The sequence below is a fragment of the Populus euphratica genome, unplaced genomic scaffold (assembly GCF_000495115.2).
Source record: "Populus euphratica unplaced genomic scaffold, PopEup_1.0 scaffold95.1, whole genome shotgun sequence".
Lineage (NCBI taxonomy): Eukaryota > Viridiplantae > Streptophyta > Magnoliopsida > Malpighiales > Salicaceae > Populus > Populus euphratica.
This window is the reverse complement of record NW_011499885.1, coordinates 471,423-490,568: the sequence shown is the minus strand read 5'-3', so window position 1 is coordinate 490,568 and position 19,146 is coordinate 471,423. Positions and strand designations below refer to the sequence as shown.

At 31.7% G+C, this 19,146-nt stretch overlaps 3 protein-coding genes across 4 annotated transcripts; 1 reads left to right on the top strand and 2 right to left on the bottom strand.

The window, feature by feature from the left end:
- The first annotated feature begins 6,173 nt into the window (after window positions 1–6,173).
- Window positions 6,174–6,968, top strand: LOC105130129 (uncharacterized). The gene has a single exon (XM_011032480.1). It carries the CDS (start codon window positions 6,452–6,454, stop codon window positions 6,758–6,760), a length of 309 nt encoding a protein of 102 aa, XP_011030782.1. The 5' UTR covers window positions 6,174–6,451; the 3' UTR covers window positions 6,761–6,968.
- A 1,664-nt stretch (window positions 6,969–8,632) lies between these two features.
- Window positions 8,633–13,784, bottom strand: LOC105130128 (OTU-like cysteine protease family protein). 2 transcript variants are annotated; one of them, XM_011032479.1, is made up of 10 exons: window positions 13,662–13,784; window positions 13,384–13,393; window positions 13,196–13,279; window positions 13,043–13,088; window positions 11,728–11,836; window positions 10,352–10,443; window positions 10,194–10,256; window positions 9,711–9,829; window positions 9,093–9,168; window positions 8,633–8,993 (listed from the first exon to the last, which is right to left on the bottom strand). In XM_011032479.1, exons 3-10 carry the CDS (start codon window positions 13,258–13,260, stop codon window positions 8,937–8,939), a joined length of 627 nt encoding a protein of 208 aa, XP_011030781.1. In that variant the 5' UTR covers window positions 13,261–13,279; window positions 13,384–13,393; window positions 13,662–13,784; the 3' UTR covers window positions 8,633–8,936. The 2 variants fall into 2 exon arrangements, with proteins under 2 accessions (XP_011030781.1, XP_011030780.1); XM_011032478.1 differs by lacking the exon at window positions 13,384–13,393.
- A 970-nt stretch (window positions 13,785–14,754) lies between these two features.
- On the bottom strand, window positions 14,755–17,673 carry LOC105130127 (reactive Intermediate Deaminase A, chloroplastic-like). The gene is made up of 6 exons (XM_011032476.1): window positions 17,419–17,673; window positions 16,850–16,965; window positions 16,566–16,610; window positions 16,145–16,218; window positions 15,996–16,045; window positions 14,755–15,175 (listed from the first exon to the last, which is right to left on the bottom strand). Exons 1-6 carry the CDS (start codon window positions 17,606–17,608, stop codon window positions 15,045–15,047), a joined length of 606 nt encoding a protein of 201 aa, XP_011030778.1. The 5' UTR covers window positions 17,609–17,673; the 3' UTR covers window positions 14,755–15,044.
- Window positions 17,674–19,146: the final 1,473 nt, after the last annotated feature.

Below are 19,146 nucleotides of genomic sequence, written 5' to 3'. Positions count from 1 at the left end.
TATAGGGTCTTTATGATATAGTTGGAATGGATTTGAATTTATTATTATATCTAATTAATATTTTATAAATTTTAAATTTGATATTTTTTTAATATTAGATTTAATTTTCATACATTGAATCATTATTAATAAATTCTAGATGCCTGTCACTCTCTTCTAGCATACAGATAAAAAAAATTTAAAAGATTTCATGTAAAGAAATTTAATAGAAAACTGACTAAAAAAGCTTTTGGAGTTAAAATATTTCTAAATAAAATATAAATAAATATTTAATTAAAAAATTATTAAATATAAAGATACAAAAATTTAAATTGTACGAGTTTGGTCAGATTTTAAAAAAAATTATCCGCCACCCGACTTGAAATATTAATTTATTAGGTTTTTTAATCTATTATTATATATAGTATCTGACTTTAAAATATTGGATCGGATAATATAATGGATATACTGTTGTTTTAAAACCCATTCGTATAATCCAAATTAATATCCCAACACAAGGAAATGCTCAACGCTTCTGTGAATGTTTTGTAGTTGTAGTGAGCAAATTCTTGGTGACATTTAAAAGGTGTTTTGTACGTTAAATTCTTCAGTTTTCAGCAGTTTTGGTGGTGGAAGACCATAGTGTCAATCTGTGATTTTGATCTTGATCGACCTGTTTTCTGTTTGTTTTTCTATTTTGTTTTCTTGACTTCTGCTTGGGTGCTGCTGCCTTAAAGAGCTTAGCCACTACTAGTACATTGCCAGAGAGCATTTTCTCTCGTTTTAGGAAGATTTCGACTGCCAAACTGCGTACATTGTTTTCATGTAGCATGCATATTCACAATTTTTGTGGCAAATTATGCCTGCCGAGTCTCAGATACCATGAAGTTGATATTTGAGAATTTAGAATTCGATCCCACCCCAGTAATCCAGAACCAAAGGAGAGAATATCTGCCCGCTCAAAGAAGCTATTCGAAGTCCGAGCAGATCCACCATCCCTCTTGACAAATTGAGAGAGAGAAAACATCATGATGAACAAATGAAAAGACCAGTCAATGCTTTCGTTTTTCAGTTTCGAATAAAACATTGCAAACTAGCCAAATAGATGAACTTAAATGACTTGTTGATCCAAAACCTAGTTCTAGTGAAGTTTTGCTTTCATTTTTGTTCTTTTTATTTATCGAAATGATATTATTTCTTTAAAAAAAATCTAAACCAAAACATAATTTGAGCTCACCTGCTAATCGTGGGTCAACTCATAAACCAGTATTCGGAGCTTTAAACATGATTGATCCCAAGTTGAGTTTTATAACTATAATCTTACAAGATATTTTTAAAATTTCATATAAAAATGTTTTCATGTTAGTTTTCCTACATCCAGATAAGTTTATTTTTGTTGTCCAGTCAAATATAGAATATCCATATCATAACATCATAATAGATTAATAACAAGAAAAAATTTAATCTACGTGATTATAGAAACTTTTATATTTAAATTACTCTACATGACTTTGAGCAAGTAAACGAAGCATCAAGTTGTTGACTGATTATTATTGAATTCACAACATTGAGGAACTGATTTAGCTAAAGACCAAGTCGGTGATCGATGCAAATCTTTCCAGTCTCGAGTCTCGACCAAACCTATAATAACCTAATCTCTTATAGACCTAGACTTTTGTGCTTCTTCTTAGCTAACTCCCATATAAATCCCTTAAACACTTAGGTATAGGAGCAATGTTTATGGTTTCCTCTAATGGCTATGATATAGTCACAAGAAATTAACAATAATGGGTTACTTACCATATATAGCAGGCAATGAACACGCAGCCAAAAGGCATAAATAAGAAAGGAGCTAGGAATACTTTAAAAACGTTCTAGCTATAAAAAAAAGAAAAAAATGTTTTTAATTAAGTGGTATATTGCTAGAGAAAGATTTCTCTAATTGTTAGGGCAACTTACACTGCTCGAAATAATTGTGATCATGTACCATAAACCTAATAATTAAGTATGCGTTGTTCTTATCTCGTACGTAAAATGGAATAAAAATTAAAAATTAAATGATAATTACATGGAACAGGAGAAGATTACAACAACACAACAGCCAATGAAGGACGGTCAACCCAAGAAAATCCCAAATGGCACGCAATTTCCAAGCATTTTCTCCATCGGCATACGATGATTTGCATGGTACGGTAGGTTAGGGTTTTCTCAGTTGAGTCAGCTACCTCTTCGAGTCAAAAGGCAAGGAAGGAGCAACGCTTGCTTCAATTTTTGGCGGCCTCAACATGGTTTTAAATAAGAATATATATATATATATATATATATGGATCGATCTGAGTTATTTGATCTAGTCTTTAGACCATATATTATATAATAAACAACTAGCACACGTACGTCTGGTTATTTGGGTTTTTTTCTCAGGATTACATCAGATTGTAGCTGTTTTTCACGTTGTTGAGCCATCCAAGTGTTTAGATTCATTTTATTTTAATCTCCACTCTTCCTTCTTCCCTCAAAAATCACTCTGTTTTTTCTTCAGTAAATTAAGACCCTTACAGATTAGTTTCTCGCATAAAATAGAAGGCCATGGAAACGCAGTAAGGGAAGGAGTGCCACGTGTAAGGAGCCCATTAAGTGGGTGGAGGACGAGGGCAGCCAGAGCCAAGCATCCATTTTTAGTGGTTAATTTCTTAACCTTTTTAGGTTCGATTTGCCTTTTGGAGGATAGCAGCATGCATGGGATTGTTCGAGAGGTTAGTGAACGTAGCCAAGTTAGACCCCCCAACCATCGTCGAGAAAGTTCAACTCAGCGTCAAGCCAGCCAACAACTTTCGTCCGATCAATTTAATTAACCTTGTTTTATCAGTTCCATGGGCCTAAACACTAGTTCTTTATTATGCATGCAGAATTAGACCATATCTATAGGTAGGCGTGGATTTTCCCAAGTTTATGTACATACACCTACTTCAAGTCTTCTCCTCTTCTATATATACATATATATATATAAAAGAGGAGAAGACTTGGAAGTAGGTGTGGATTTTCCCAAGTTTGCATCCAAATATCTGAGAGTAAAGAAATTTTCTATAATTTATATATATCATAGTTGTCTAAACCTTGGATTATTGGGTTAACGGGGTGTGAATCCTTTATATATATATATAAAACTGAGTTTAATTGAGTCAATCATTTCATTAAAAGAATTCAATTTAAATAAGTTTGATCTTGTCAATACCAAATAAAAATCTAGTAAGGGTCAAGTTTTAAATTTCTCATATCAATTTATTAAGTCGAGTTCATCATCTTTATATATAAACTGAGTTTAATTAAGTTAATTAAATCATTCAAAATAATTTAATTCAAATAAGTTTGATCTCATCAATACTAAATAAAACTCTAGCAAAGATCAAGTTTTGAATTTCTCATATCAATTCATTAAGTTGAGTCCATCCTCTTTCAATATATAAACTAAGTTTAATTAAGTTAATTAGATCATTCAAAAATAATCTAATTTAAATAAGTTTAATCTCATTAATATCAACTAAAAACCTAACAAGATCAAGTTTTGAATTTTTCCAATCAATTCATTAATTTGAGCTGAATTTAACAACTAAAATGTATTTATTTATTTTATTTAATTACTTAACTATAAGGATTTTATAACTATAAATACTCAATAATCTTTATTGAATTATAATAATTTGTGCACATATCTGAAGGAAGAAAGTGAGATTGAAGATTTGACTGATTAACTAAAATATTTTCATTATTCCTCTCCCATGCGTCCATCAAATGCTAAAATATAAAACACGTGGTCCTCTCGTGCTACAACTACATAAGAAAAACAATACTCAAGGATTTTAATTTTCAAAGATGAATTATTTGCTTCCGCACGTAGGATTTCTGAATATAAATTATTTAATTTTCTTGGAAAAAAGGGACAGCGCCATCCTGATTGGTGTGAAGGGAATATATTAATTAGGGGATAAGCTTTGATTGCATAATTGCGGTAATGATTAATTATAAATTACTTTAATTAAAATACTATTATAATAAAGGTGAGGACGGCACACGGGATAGTGTACTGGCAAAAGGCATCCAGGTGAAAGATTCCTTTCTCATGTTTGCGTTCACACCTGCACTACCAAGCCTGAAGATTCCATCTCGAACCGTGTTCACACCTAGAGGAACGCTCTAGTTTTGGCTTGGTCCCTGGCTATTTCTAGCCGTTAGCCGGACCCTTTTATCGTTACTTTTTACTCGAACATAAGAGGATTATCCTTATTATATATTTCTACATAATAATTTGTGTTTTATTTTGTTTTTCGTAAAATAAAATCTCATGACGCTCAAGCTATATTAATTTTTTTTTTTAATTTTCTTTTTCTTGTTTCTCTTTTTTTTCTTGCATCCATTTTTTTATGTGATGAGTATCTTATAGCTTGAATATCATAAAAAAAAATTATATACATGTATTCACGCTATAAAAGCTTTATTTGTGTGTATGTATATATATAGATTTTATATAAATATCATTCTTTATAATATATTATTATTTATGTTTAATGTATGAAATAATCAAATATATATATTTAGTTAATAAGCATTCAATGCTTAGGTTGAAAGAATAAATGAGGCTACAACCCTCAGAAGTAGAGGTGAGTCAAAAAATAAAAAAATAAAAAAATTGATTAAATTGAGAAAATCAGAAAAAAAAATAATTAAAAAAACTTAATCATGAAAAACAACCTATTAAACCGATTAGAAAATCACAAAATATTTTCAATTCGATTCGGTTTCGATTTTCAAATTCTAAAACTAATTGAACCAAACCGAACTAGTCCGGTTTAACTAAGCTATCTCTTAAAAAAAAAGGTACAAATATCATATTTTCTAACCCTGAACTTATCTCATCATTCTCACTTTCTCAGCCAGCCCCTCTCCCTACTCTCTCATCTTTCAAATCTACCTTCTTCTCCATGCTCTCTGTGTCTCATCTCTCATTTCTCAAATCTATCTTCTTCTCCATGCTTTCTACCTCTCATCTCCTAAATTTACCTTTTCCACCATGCTCTCTGCCTCTCATCTCTTATCTCTCAAATCTATCTTTTTTTCCATGCTTTCTGCCTCTCATCTCTCAAATCTATCTTAGGGTATCACAAATTCAACTGAAGGAATATGATATTTGAGCTTTGTCTAAGCTGAGTTGTGTTTTTGATAAAGAGGTACAAGATGCAGTTATATGCAATCTGTTACATTTAGTTGAACAACTTACAATACTTGTGATACTCAATTATGACACAAATATTTGTCACTGTTTGCCATTTTACAGGGAGGACTTGCTTATCTTTGGTCTATGATTTAATTCTACAACACTTCCAGTTTTGGCTCAATGTTTCTTCTATTTTCAGATTGTCCTCATTATTCTTTTGGGATTTGGATTGTAAAATACATGCTACCGATTTGGAAGCAAGTACATAAATAAAAGTGCTGAAAAAGTGGTTAAAAAACCCAAAAAAAACTCAATCGAAATAATTTCAGTTTGAAATAGTTTGGAAGGTAAAAAAATCGAACCGAACTGAACTAAAGTTAATCGATTTGAACCAGTTTTTGGTTCAGTTCATTCCAAAACTAAAAAAAATAAAATCGGTTTGGTTGTTTATTTTGATCCAAAATCGGACCGGACCGAAAATGTTCAATTCTACTTTGAAGAGTAAGAATTTTTGTAACTCTATATATAGTTTTGTGTGTATATAAAAATAGAATATATCTAAATGACATCATTTAAAGTTTCCCCTTATCTTTTCTCAATTTAGATTAAGAAAGTGTTTTAGAAGTGTGACAATGATTGTTTTATAATTTTTTTGCTTAAAAATACATTAAAATAATATATTTTTAATTTTTTAAAATTTATTTCTAACATCAGTACATCAAATAATTAAAAAAAATTAAGAAAAACTAATTTAAAAAATAAATTTTCATGAAAAACAGGTTGAAGTACGACCCCAAATAAATACTAAATATAAAATGACTTGTTAAAACGCTTCTTTCCATGAAAAAAAAAAAAAGAAGCTAAATTACACCATTCAAAACACTATATTGATAAAAGAAGCTAAGTTACACCAAGCTGTCAATAAAAAAAAAAAAAAACACTACAGAAAATTAAGCCAAGCTGAGCCAAGCCATGCAAGCATACCAGCGACAGCTGCCCACCAGCAGCAACTTTATTACCATGGAAAAGATTACTCCGCCATCAGGTGCAAAGTGGTAATATGGTCATCACAGGCATTTGCCAGGTCACTAAACATGTCATCTCACGTGGCAACAAATCAAGTCTGACTATTTCTCTCATCTTCTTCTACAACGCACCATGTCCCTTCCTATATAACATGTCATTCCTCTCCATGCCCATAACTTGTTCTCTCTGCATAAACATCCATACGCCATCACACCCTCAAAAGATAAAGAAAAAAACATGGGAAATTTCTGGAGGCATATTTCAGGACATGACATGCGAGAGAAGGCCATGAACAACACAGAAGAGAAAGGGCCTCTTGGAGATCATAATAACATGAGAGATTTCACATCATCTTCTTCAACAAGTGCAACAGTGAAGATCAAGATTACAAAGAAACAACTCAAGGAGTTGCTGGGTAAGGCTGAAGTAAAGGGACTATCAGTGCAACAAATTCTGTCCCAGTTGATGAATGCTAGTAGTGACCACAGATCATATGAGCCACAACAACAGTCCTGGAGGCCTAATCTACAGAGTATACCTGAGTGATTAAGAGCTGAATTTGCTGAGGGATAGGACGATGATCCATTTATGGGTTCTTGTTGTACATGGTCTTGTTTTGTAGGGAAAAAAATATGTAGCTTTACTAGTTAGTTAAGTTAGCAAGCTCTATACATTTTGCATTTTCTTGCACATACATATATACAGGAACCAGTTTTTGGTTTCACTGCTAAAAGAACCGTTCCTTTTTCTTTTTCTATTTAATTCTCTGTTAAAAAATACGTTATTTTTCTTTTACTGTTAACAATTATATGTTAAAAAACATACAGGAATTTATTTATTTTTTATCCACGGCTGATGAAATATATATAATACTGTGTTACTGGCCCCTTCTTGTAGCTTGTTGGTTTGTGTTCGCTGCACAAACCTCCAAATTCTAAAAGATAAATGGAGATCTTAGACATGTCAGAAGGCTATCTTCCTGGAGAAACTCTAGGCTTGTTGAACCTCTTAATAATAATAATAATAACAATAGTCAAATACAAATGAAACAGAAGCGTGTTTGGTTTCTCAAGAACAGTTTAAGTATGTGAGATATAAGGTTTAAACGACAAAGAATAGAGCCAAAAATAAAATTCGTGAATATATGAGATTCAAACATTGATGATTTTGCTTAAAATCGAGGGGAGAAAAAGGAAAAAAGATCTCACTGTTAAATTAAAGAAAAGGAAAAGGAAAGAAAGAGACTTTATATGTTAGAGCATGAGATCCATTAGTGCATACAATATTCAAGTTGCATGGCCATGGCCGACAACATCTACAGTGAGCATTTGAACATTTCATGAGCTAAGTCATTGTCATTCAACTGCAGATGGAAAAAGCATACACAAATTAAGGAAGAAGCGATCGGAGTAATTAGGGCTCAGTCAATTGAAGGGACTACATCAACCTGCTTCATTTAAAACTATACATACATTTCTTATGTTTATGTTTCCGTGATAGTTGGCTCAGTCAATGCATGTCTGTGATGATTAAATTATAGATTGCACTAGATATTTGTAATGAAAAAAACAATTTAAAAGAAACGAGGTACTTACTAGTGTATTTAAACAAAAAATAAATAAAGATATATGATTTGAGTTATAAATATGAATAAATCCATTAAAATAGTTTTAATTAATCTAAGTTAACAATTTATGTTATAAAAAATAAAATAAAAAAATTATAAAATTTAATTTTCAACAAATCTAATATTAAATAATAAAATTAAAAAGCAAAATTAATATAAAAAATATATAAAAAAAATATTAAGATAAATTAATCTTTCAAACTCATGATCTAAATTATCAAACCAAAATCATCCCATAAAAAAATAACAAAACTTAATTCCAAACAAAATAAAAATTTTTAGTTTTTATGCATGGTCATAATAATTATATACAATCTAAAAAAACAACCGAAGAAACCTCCTTGACCCTGGCTGAATTTCAATTTGAAATTAAAAATATATTGATCGAGGTCCCATTTCACCATTAAAAAATCTTCTTTTTTCAAAAAAATCATTTGAGTACAAAAATAATTGACCTAGCACCCTAATAGCTCAAATTGTTTTTCTTATCAGTCCCTTTTGAGTATTTTTCCACGTTAGCACAGTAGATAAACTTATTTCCTAAATCCACAGAGTTAGAAAAATAATTCACCCTCTAGCATAAAAGTAATAATACTACTAAAATTCATAGTTGCGCATGTACTACATCATCAGCTACTAACAAATTTTCACCCTTCCTTTCCTTCCCCAAATAATTAACCTTCACAAAAGTCAACATGTATTTTTATGAAGATCTAAGATGGCGAATGTAGCAAATGCGTGATCATTGTTTCTCTACGAAAATGAGAATTATTTTCCAAACTATGCTAATGTGGGAAAAACTCAGACCAGGTTGACAACCATGCATACAGCATAAAAGAATTTAGCTGGTACCGAAGAATTAGATGTTACCAATCACAGTTTATCGATTACAGACACAAGTACACAACTAAAAGCTAAGGGCTACAGCAAAGCCACGAAAACAACAAAAGTACACACAAATATCTTTTTTTGGGTTCCTTGATAAAACAAATCAACTTGATAAACTGGATAGTACAGCAATCCTCTCTCTAGCTGCCGAGGAACTTGAGAAAGAAGATGTTTCTGTTTTCTGTGGTTTGGTTTGCAAAGTTACTATCATCTGTATTCTTGAAAGTTCACATGACCTGTGGTTTGTGCATGCTCGACGGCCTCCTAAATATTAACGTGAAAATGACAACATGGTAACATAGCTCAACATAGCATAAACCCCAATACAAGCACGCACGGAGAATGGAGCAAGCATGAACTAACCTTCTGGCCAATGACTCCAATTTGGCATACCCCGCAGCGCAAAGTGAAGTTGGCAGTGTCTGTGTAACTTCTTTTCCTACAAGCAATGAATGAAATAAATATTTCTTGATTAGAAGATTTCACCAATCAACATAGACCTATGGAGACAAATAGGGAAAATAAATAACAAGAACTACATTGTTGCTAGTTAGAGAATAAAATCGCTGAGGGAGTGCAAATTAAGATCACTCCTTGGGGAAGTATCTAATGCTCTTGAAATGCAGAGCAGCATCGGAGCAAAAACTGAATTACTGTGACCTAGATGTATCTTAAAAATCTGATTCATAAAAATTCTAGAAAGGAAAATAAATTTTCAAGAAGATATGAACTATGCTGCCAAAAAAATGATCCACGGTCATCAAGCTTATCTCTAGCCTCTGAATTATTTGGACCTTGTCTAGAAGGCATTTCATCCGTTGAAATCTACTTCCAGTCCCATTATGTATTTAGACCACGATATCCCATTATGTATTTAGAACAGGATATACACAAGCTACATCTTTCATAAATAAAATCTGAATATGAAACTTCTTTCCATGTGTTAAAGCACTTGTCCTATTTTATTTACATAAATAATACCTTTGTTGCTCCTTAACAAGATTAAGAGCATGCCCCTCAACTGGTCCTATGGTCCTGTCCTTCTGTACAGCAAATATGGTCTGATCAAACTCCTCTGGAGCTCCCTCAAATGGAGACATCTGTTTGTGTGCATAACCAAGAGAAGGGTCCCATAAGTGGGATACACAGACAAAAAAACATATTGTTGACGGAGTACAGCAGAAAGAGCTAAATAAATTATTATAACAGCATAGCAAGCATGGGACTTTGAAACTAAACAATCCTGCAGTCTATAATAAGCTCACTGTTCAATATCTCTGATGGTTAGGACAATGTTTGACCACAAGATCTCCCTTGTAAGGACTGAGACCATAGACATTCCAGTATTCCAGATCCATAGATCACACATTTTCGTAATTATATCCTCCCTTAATTCTACATTTTGACAAGAAATCTCATGCTAAAAATTAAATAAATAAAAATATTGGAAGTGAAAAAACATACAGCTAAAGCATCATAATGGAGTCCATCGTAAATCAGCATGGCCCTTTCTGAGTACTTCCTGTCCTGTCAAATAGCAAGATAAAGATAAATGACTGTAAACATTAAGTAATGCTCAAGTTGGAAATATTTCAAACAAAAATAACATAACTAACACTGACCTGACCATACAAATCACACCGCATGGTCTGGATATCATATGCCGCAATTTCACGTCCATAATAATCTGCTAATATTGAAAGCTCAATAGCACCTTCACAAGAGAGCACCAAGAAGAAAAGTAATCAGAATAGTTCAATGAGCAAACAACTAACATCTAAAACGCATACAGAAATTAGTGCATGATTGTGAAAGGAAAAGAATGGCTAAAAGATTTTAATGGATAAAGATCTCAACAATAGCAGACATAATTTGGTGAATTTGGTGCCGATCAAATCAAAACAAATTTAAAGACACTTAAATCAAGCCGAGGACCTAGCAACTGCCAACAACCTAAACTAAACAATCCTTTTACTGCTAAAATGTAATGCTTAGGATTCCAATTCCAGTATTTAGATCATTATGAGAATATCAATTTTTCTACTGAAACCTGCAGACATGATTTCCAGCTTATAGGTTATTTGTTTGCTGGGAAATTCCTCAAGTGCTTCCCATTGTGTTTCATAGAATACAGATGAAACTATGCCTCCACCTTTACAGCACTGACGTTTGTAGACAAGTGTCCTCATCAAACAGGTTCCCTTTTCCTAGGCAGAAAATATTAAATTCCTTGTTCTATAAATTCTTTATATATGCTTGAAAATATGTTATTATGAGAGATAAAAAGAATTCTTTAATTGAAGCACATTACAAAACTGATGTGTTCATCGCTTTCTTTTAAAGAAGACAAAAACTAAAAGGTGTTTTATTTTGTAAAGATTCAAGAATCCAAGTCTTAAATTCCTTGTTCTATAAATTCTTTATATATGCTTGAAAATATGTTATTATGAGAGATAAAAAGAATTCTTTAATTGAAGCACATTACAAAACTGATGTGTTCATCGCTTTCTTTTAAAGAAGACAAAAACTAAAAGGTGTTTTATTTTGAAAAGGTTCAAGAATCCAAGTCTTCCTCTACACTGAATAAAGGAACTTGGTATAAAGCAATGAATAATACTTGGGAGTCACTTCTTGTATAAGAGAATATAAAGAGTGATGTTGCATAAAGTTACTAGATTCCCAATGCTAAACGTGAGTGCAAAAAGCAATTTATCTTTATTAACTCTTTTAGCTCATGAAGTCAAGATGCCAAACTCTTGGACACTAATGACTCAGTGGTGAAAGGGGGCTTTTCCTATATGCTGCTAAATTTTGATCATTATATATTGAATATGAACGTAATTTTGTTGACCAAAGAGAGTTCCACAGACACTGCAGCTTGTTAGAGTCCTACACAATAGTCTTGTAATTTAGATGGTTAATCACTTCATTTCAGTAACCATCCCAATAGAAATTAAAGCACTGTTTCAAGAGGCAAGAAAAAAAGAGTTAAACCTACCTCCCCACTTCTCAGAGTCACGAATCCAATTACAATATTCACCATTTGGCTTCCCGAGAAATGCTTCATTATATTTTTCTGGGTCGCTTGCCACTGTTCCAGCTATAACCTTACAAAAATTATTGATTGCAAAGAACATCAAGAAAATAAGAAAGGAAAAACGAGTACAGACTTTAAATAATGCAGGTTTTTGAAGTGGAAGGAAAGGATGAGTTGTTCCTTTATCAATGATTTGAAAAGTATCAAGAAGTCAATGATACTTCAGGATAACACATAGCAACTCCAGCAATGTCAGTGCCTAGCCAATGCAATCTATTACATGCCCTTACACTTGGCAAACTGACAAGCAATTCTGTAAAAGATTCCATGCAAAATATTGCTATAGAATCAGATCCCCTCACTGATAGCATCAATAATTAAGGGGGGCTGATTCTGAATTCTACTTCCATAGCATACTTCACATTTCTACAATCATAATGAAGCATGCGTTTTTTGATTCAGCTGATTAGGATCTTGAACTTGGGATACGACTTGTGTGATAATCATTATCTTTTCTTCTTTATAGTACATTGAATTGCTTGGAAAAAATTAATCAAGACCTTAAACCCATTCCTACACAACATATTATCTAAGAGCTAGCATGATGATGACAAAGCAACACTTGTTACTTTTATGCCAAAGACTTTTGTTCTCAAAACTAGAAAACGATCTTCATTTGGTTAACCAAAGAAGCTAAATAACAAACAACTCTAAAAACTTGGATCCACCAAATGAAAACCTTCTTCTCACATCTAAAGTAAGTGTAGGGGCCATGGTTTCCACTTAATATAGGTGAAAATTTACATTTTTTGTCCCTGAAACTACCCATTTTTTGTCCTCTTGTAATTTTGCAAGTTCAAAATCCACCAAAATACATCCAAAGAGAATTTAAGGCATCTCTAATTATGATAAAATCAATTCTTTCTACCAAAAAGAAAACACTAAAATTAAAAAGTGAAAATGGAATGCATTTGTTAATATCTAGACATCCAGTCCTTCAACTAGTAATGCACCAAACATCTAAGAAGTGACTCCAGACCAGGGAGCATACAAACATTATTCGTTCACAATAAACAATATTGCTACCAGATTGAACATGGTAAACACCTTTTCCAATTGAAAAATCGAAACTTTATGCTAAGTATTTAAATGTAAATTTTAAGAATCAAGTTGCTCTAACTACACTCAATCCACATAATGAAAATCAAAAGTTTAAAGAATTACGCAAATTTAGCATATTGAAAGCAAAGCTAAAATAAAGATGAGAAGCAAGAACCTGTCTCAACTCATAAGCTTTATTTTTGTCATGGTCCATAGCATAGCTGCGAACAAGCAAAACAACAGCATCAAAGGCTAGAACTTTACCAGCAACTCATTCAATTGACACAAGAAATCACTGAAAACAGAGGCATCATAGTTTAGAATTTACCCAACAGCATTGAACAGGCAACTATTGTCCGAGGGAATGACCCTTCTAACGACGATTCCTTCCATTATATCAATAATCAAGAACCTAAAAGCAATCCCAGGTAAGATATCAGCTTTATAATTGTACTTCAAGAGGAACTCAAATTTACAAGAACCCGAATTTAAAAACTTGGAACAACTACTATGCACCTTCCAAAAACTTGAAAAGGACCCAAATTCCCACAAAGCAAAACCAACCCAGATGCAGAAACACAACAAGAAAAGGAAATGAATGGTTTATAAGCAATTTAAAAAATCCCCACGAGAAGCATATATGCTGATAGATCCAGTAAGCATATCAAGAACATTACTTTAAGGCAAAGTAACTTCAAGAAACAAGAAAAGATAAAGAAAGCAAAGCAAGAAACAGGCGAAAGATTAATTATCTATGGAAATAATGATGTTATAAGATAAAGAACAAATCTTACAGGTTTTGGAAATGAAAAGAAGAGTGGTTGAGAGAGAGAGAGAAGGATTTTTATGTCGTTTGGTATAAGTTATCGGTGTGCTTTTTTGCCTTTTGATGTTCCCTCTTACAGGTTTTTGGAAATGACAAAAAGATAATAATAATAATAACAATATATTTATTCGAAAATCATTTACAATAAACATTGATTATTTCTTGAACTTAACTAGTGAATTTATTGAGAAATTAAGTTTCAATATTAAGAGAATTTTATTAATAGAGAAACTTCCAAAAAAGAAAAATAATAAGAACATTAAAATCAAAATATTAATATGTATACATTGTTTAATTAAAAACATGATATTTAAAAAAACGTTCACAATATTAATATGTTTTTTTTTTTATTATCTTCGAAATGAATTTAAAATTCTACCTACAAAGCGCAGAGATCAAGCCAATAAAATTCTACCTACAGCTGGTGACATTAGTGTTGAACACATACTTCTTGCGGAAGGTGAGACTTCGAGCTGGCATCATAGAGTATTTGAAAACCTACCTTTTGTATCGAATTTTATTTATACATTATTCAGTATTTACAGGTAGGGTGTTTTATTATATTTATACTATATTAAAAAAATTAGATATTCATAAGTTATAATAAAATAAAATAATATAAATCATGTTGAGTTTAAATTGATTACGATTATATTTATATCTTATTTATTAGAAAACTATCCAAAAAAATTATATAGTATCTATCATGTGTTAATATAATAAAATTGTGCATCCAAGCTGAATATTTCGCTATAATTGAGATACCATTTTGGTATAGATGGTTTTTGCTCGAAGAAATGCCAATGGAATGTTTAGAAATGTATAATTATTTTTTAAAATATCTTTTATTTAAAAATATATTAAAATAATTTTTTTATTTTTAAAAAAATATTTTTAACATTAGCTCGTTAATAGAACAATATAAAAAAATAATTTAAAAATAAATAAATTTTCAGACAACATTGTTTGAAACAAAATTCCAAATTGCACCAGATAAGCAGAGAGTCACCTACCCAAAAAAGAGCAGATTTGAAAGCCAACCAAACCAACAGATTATCAACTAGAGAGAGGAATATGCGCTGCGTCAGACGCAAGGTTAACATAAAGGTTGCAAATTGCAAGGCTCAAAAAGTCTGTCTAGAACCCCACTACACATTCATCGAATAATGGCACTTGTTGAAAGTGTAAATTCCTCGATGTCTAGAACCCCTATCACTTGCCCCATGTTCTCAAGCATGTACTTGCTAATATTGGGAGATACATCCAAGGGTAAGTAAATCGCTATTGTCATCCCACTTTATTACTTTGAGCACTTTCTGAAAACAGCCTTGAGCTCCTGTGGATGGCTAGGTCATGTGTGCGAAAGTGGCTGAGGCTCCACTTTTTGGGGAAGTTCAGCGATGCACTCGATTTCAATTTTGGCATCCAGAGGCAACGCAGCTACCTGATAAGTTGAGCGAGCAGGAAATGGTGCAGGGAAGTCTGTCAAAAAAAACCACATTGTTTACTTAGGTTGCAAAGTGCAATAGTGTCAAAGATGCTAGATAACAACTTTCATTTTCTCACCAAGGCTGGATAACAAATCTCTTTCAAGGAAAATGATGGACAAAATAGATTCCAAATAAATTTCCTGAGGCATGCTCTAATGTCAAAAACAGATCCTTCAGAAGCTTAAAAATGTCATTCAGGAAGCACTTATCAGCAAAAAGAAGAAAAAAATGATGCTGCAGAAAAGCTCTTGATCTCGGACAAAACTCTACCAGAAAAAAGAAGAAATATGCCAAAAATAAAGCAAGCCACGCAATTCTAACATGCATAATGCATGATAATCGAGAGTCAGCCAAAATGATTCACATATTCCAGTTTCATTCAACATCCCAAGTTAATGGCAAGTCGATCACATACAGATGAATTTTTAACAATCCTACAGCAGCCGAGACGGACAATTCTTAACCTATCTAGATGACTGATCAATATTTATCTGATTATATAGGTCTGGATTCTTAGTCTGCATTGACAACTGACAAGAGTTCCACAATAATTGACTATCATTAAAAGATTGAAAACTTGAAAGTCAGCATGGATGGAAAGTGTATCTGCAATGCTAGGCAGTGAAGATTTTCACTGAAGCATATCCTACATTTGCAGAGTGATATACAATGTTTTCGTTTTCTTGTTCTTGGCAGGTCCAATGTCAAGTAGACATAGTAATTTGTGACACAAACAGGGTGGAAGGCTATATGTTCCACAACATACCAGTACAAATATTCTGCAAAAAAAAAAAATAATCAATAGAACATACAGTTTGCATAGATATCATTCACTTTCTTGAAGTCTTTCAAGTCAGCCAACCTGCAGAAAACACAAAAATAAGTAGCAGAAAAAAGCTGATTCTCTTTCTAATCATCAATAAAAAAAAATCGATATTGCAAGGCAAAAAGTGAATCCTACATTATTGTTGTCTTTACTACTAAGGAATAGTCGCTACCACTAGCTTTCAGTATCTCCCCCATATTCTTAAGTACCTGTAAAGTTCATAAAGTCAAATCTGTCAGTTATCAATCCATTTAGCAGCTTTGAAACTGAGAAGTTATCCATAGCAGATTTGCAATCAAACTAGGGGCAATCAATAAAACAGGACCAAGCTAATTCGAAATACAACCAAGGAAGGCACTACACCAGTGGAAAAGCCTATTCGCTACACTTTCAGCACATCCTCAGATAAAGCAGGTTGATCATAAAAGGTAGAATACGCAAAACTAAGAAATTAAATTTACAGAGCCATCAGAGCTGGCCTCTTGAACAGAACACCACCTCAAGAAAGAAAACAAATCTACAACATGAGTTGCTAATTCAAAGGTTGCATGTTTACCTGTTCTGTCTGATCCTCAACATCCTGTGAGACAAACTTCCCAGTCTGCATTAATGTATCAAGAAAATATCATTAGTATCCAGAAAAGGGATTCTGAAAAACAAAATTGTATATGCAGTAAAGTGGTTTTGTCTCAACATGCACGTAACAGTAGAATAATTAAGAACCCCAATAAAAGCACATTTGTTGCTCCAAAATTACAAGTTACAAAAACCAAAAGAATAGATAAATTTGAAATGCCATGAAACTGTTATTCAAAATGAAAATGGAGAATTAAACCATACCTCTGGAATGAGACCTAAGACACCAGAAACAAATACAAGGTTATTGGATTTAATTGCTTGAGAATATGGCCCCAATGCTGCCGGAGCCTTGTCTGTTTTAACAGCCTCCTTTTGAGCTACACTCGAAACAGACATAGACCATTGTCAGCCATCAAATACTCAAAATCGAATCACCATATAAATCAACCTACTTTCTAACAAAACAATCATACATTTGAACAAAAAAATCTCACAAAATCCTTAATAAAAACCCAACAATTGAGAAAGTTGAGACTTTTCAACTCGACACATCCATCAAGCCAATACTATCAAACTCAATATTACAAGAGTCACGTACTTTTCCACTCTATTGATCAGTTACACACATATTAACCAAAACCCAAAAATCAATTCCCATAAAATATCCAAAATTTTCTACTCTATTCATTACTATCACACATTAACCAAAACCCAGAAATCAATTCTCATAAAGTCTCAAATTTTGTATCCAATTCAATTAGTTACACACATTTAGCAAATCAATTCGAAATAAGGAGATAAAAATTTTAAGAAAGAGAGGGGGGAGTTACGAGGGAAAGTGCAAGTGTTCAAGGAAGCGAAAGGAGGGGTGGTTAGTCGATTGGAACAACACTGCCGCCAAAAACCCGTTGCGACGACGGAGGCGCAACCAATGCCGCCGATAGCAAATGGGATTCGGTTGCGCACTGCACCGACGTTGATCAACGAGGCATTAAAGGGTTTTAGAACACACCACGACATTTTCTCTTGTTTGTCTCTGTCTCTCTAGACTGTTATTATTTGTGCTCTTGGGAAAGAAGCCGTTATCTGGGTTACAGTGTATGTTTGTTAACAGGGTTAAAATTATATTTTTAAATTTTTTTAAAAAAATATTATTTTTTTAAAATAATTTTTTGATATTTTTAAATTATTTTGATATGTATATATTAAAAATAATTTTTTAAAAAATAAAAAATATTTTTTTAATATTTTTTTGATAAAAATATTTTGAATCACAATCAATATTACATTATCAACTACACTCATATTTAAGAAAAATTTTGAATTTTTTTATTTTAAATTATTTTTTTTATTATTTTAATATGAAAATATTTAAAATAATTTTTTAAAAAATATTTTTTAATATATTTTCAAATAAAATATATTTTAAAAAATAATCTCTATCCCGTTTGCTAACAAAATAAAATAAAATAAAGAGTGTGTTTGTTTTAAGGTAGTTTTTGTAGTTGTAATTTTAAAAAAATATATTTAAAAAAATATAGTTAGTTGTGATTAGTTGAATTTAGATACATATTTAGTAAAAATTATGGTATATAGCAAAATATATATAATGTTTGATGGAAGCGTGATTGAGGTTGTTTTTTAAAATATTTTTTATTTAAAAATACATCAAAATAATAATTTTTTTACTTTTTAAAAATTATTTTTAATATCATCACATTAAAATAATTAAAAACACAAAAAAAAATATTAATTTAAAATAAAGAAAAAAATTTTAAAAATTAATTTTTTTAAAGCACTTATAAAAAGCAAAAATAAACAGTTTTACGAAATTAATGTAAAAAAATATTTTTTTTGTTATAAAAAACTTAATATTTATTTAAAATAACATAAAATATCATCATTTTAAAATAAACAAGTAAATAACTCATATAATTTTAACAATATTAATACTTCATAAAAATACTATACTTTTTAGTTCTAATATAATTCAAAAGATATCACCATACAAATGAAATTTTGTATAATTACATAAATAAATTTATAAAAATTACTTAAATTTTAGTTTTAATTTTCATACTTAACTTAAATTCCTCAATAACATAATATCATATCTTTTTGACAAAACCATTCAAAGCGTAGCTATTTAAGTATCCGAAAGAATATTCTAATAAGATACAATGATTTTCAATGGGAGTGTGATTATAATATCTTCAATACTTTCTTTTTTTTTATTTACGTGCAGGGTACGGGTCAGCTTGTGCGCACCATAACTAATCCTCACGGTCCACTGAATACCCAGCAAATCCAGCAAACAGGTAAGGCACCGCGGGGTGACAGACATGCACGTCAGGGCTTGAATCCATGTGCAGTGAAAGGAGACAAGTCCCTTCCATCACTAGGCCAAACCCCTCGATGCTCCAATACCCATTTTATACAGAGGGGATCGAGAGAGAGAGAGAGGCGTTGCATAACAGTACGCAAGAACTAAGAGAGAGAGAGAGAGAGGCGTTGCATAACAGTACGCAAGAACTAACAGAGTTCAGTGAGGACGTTGG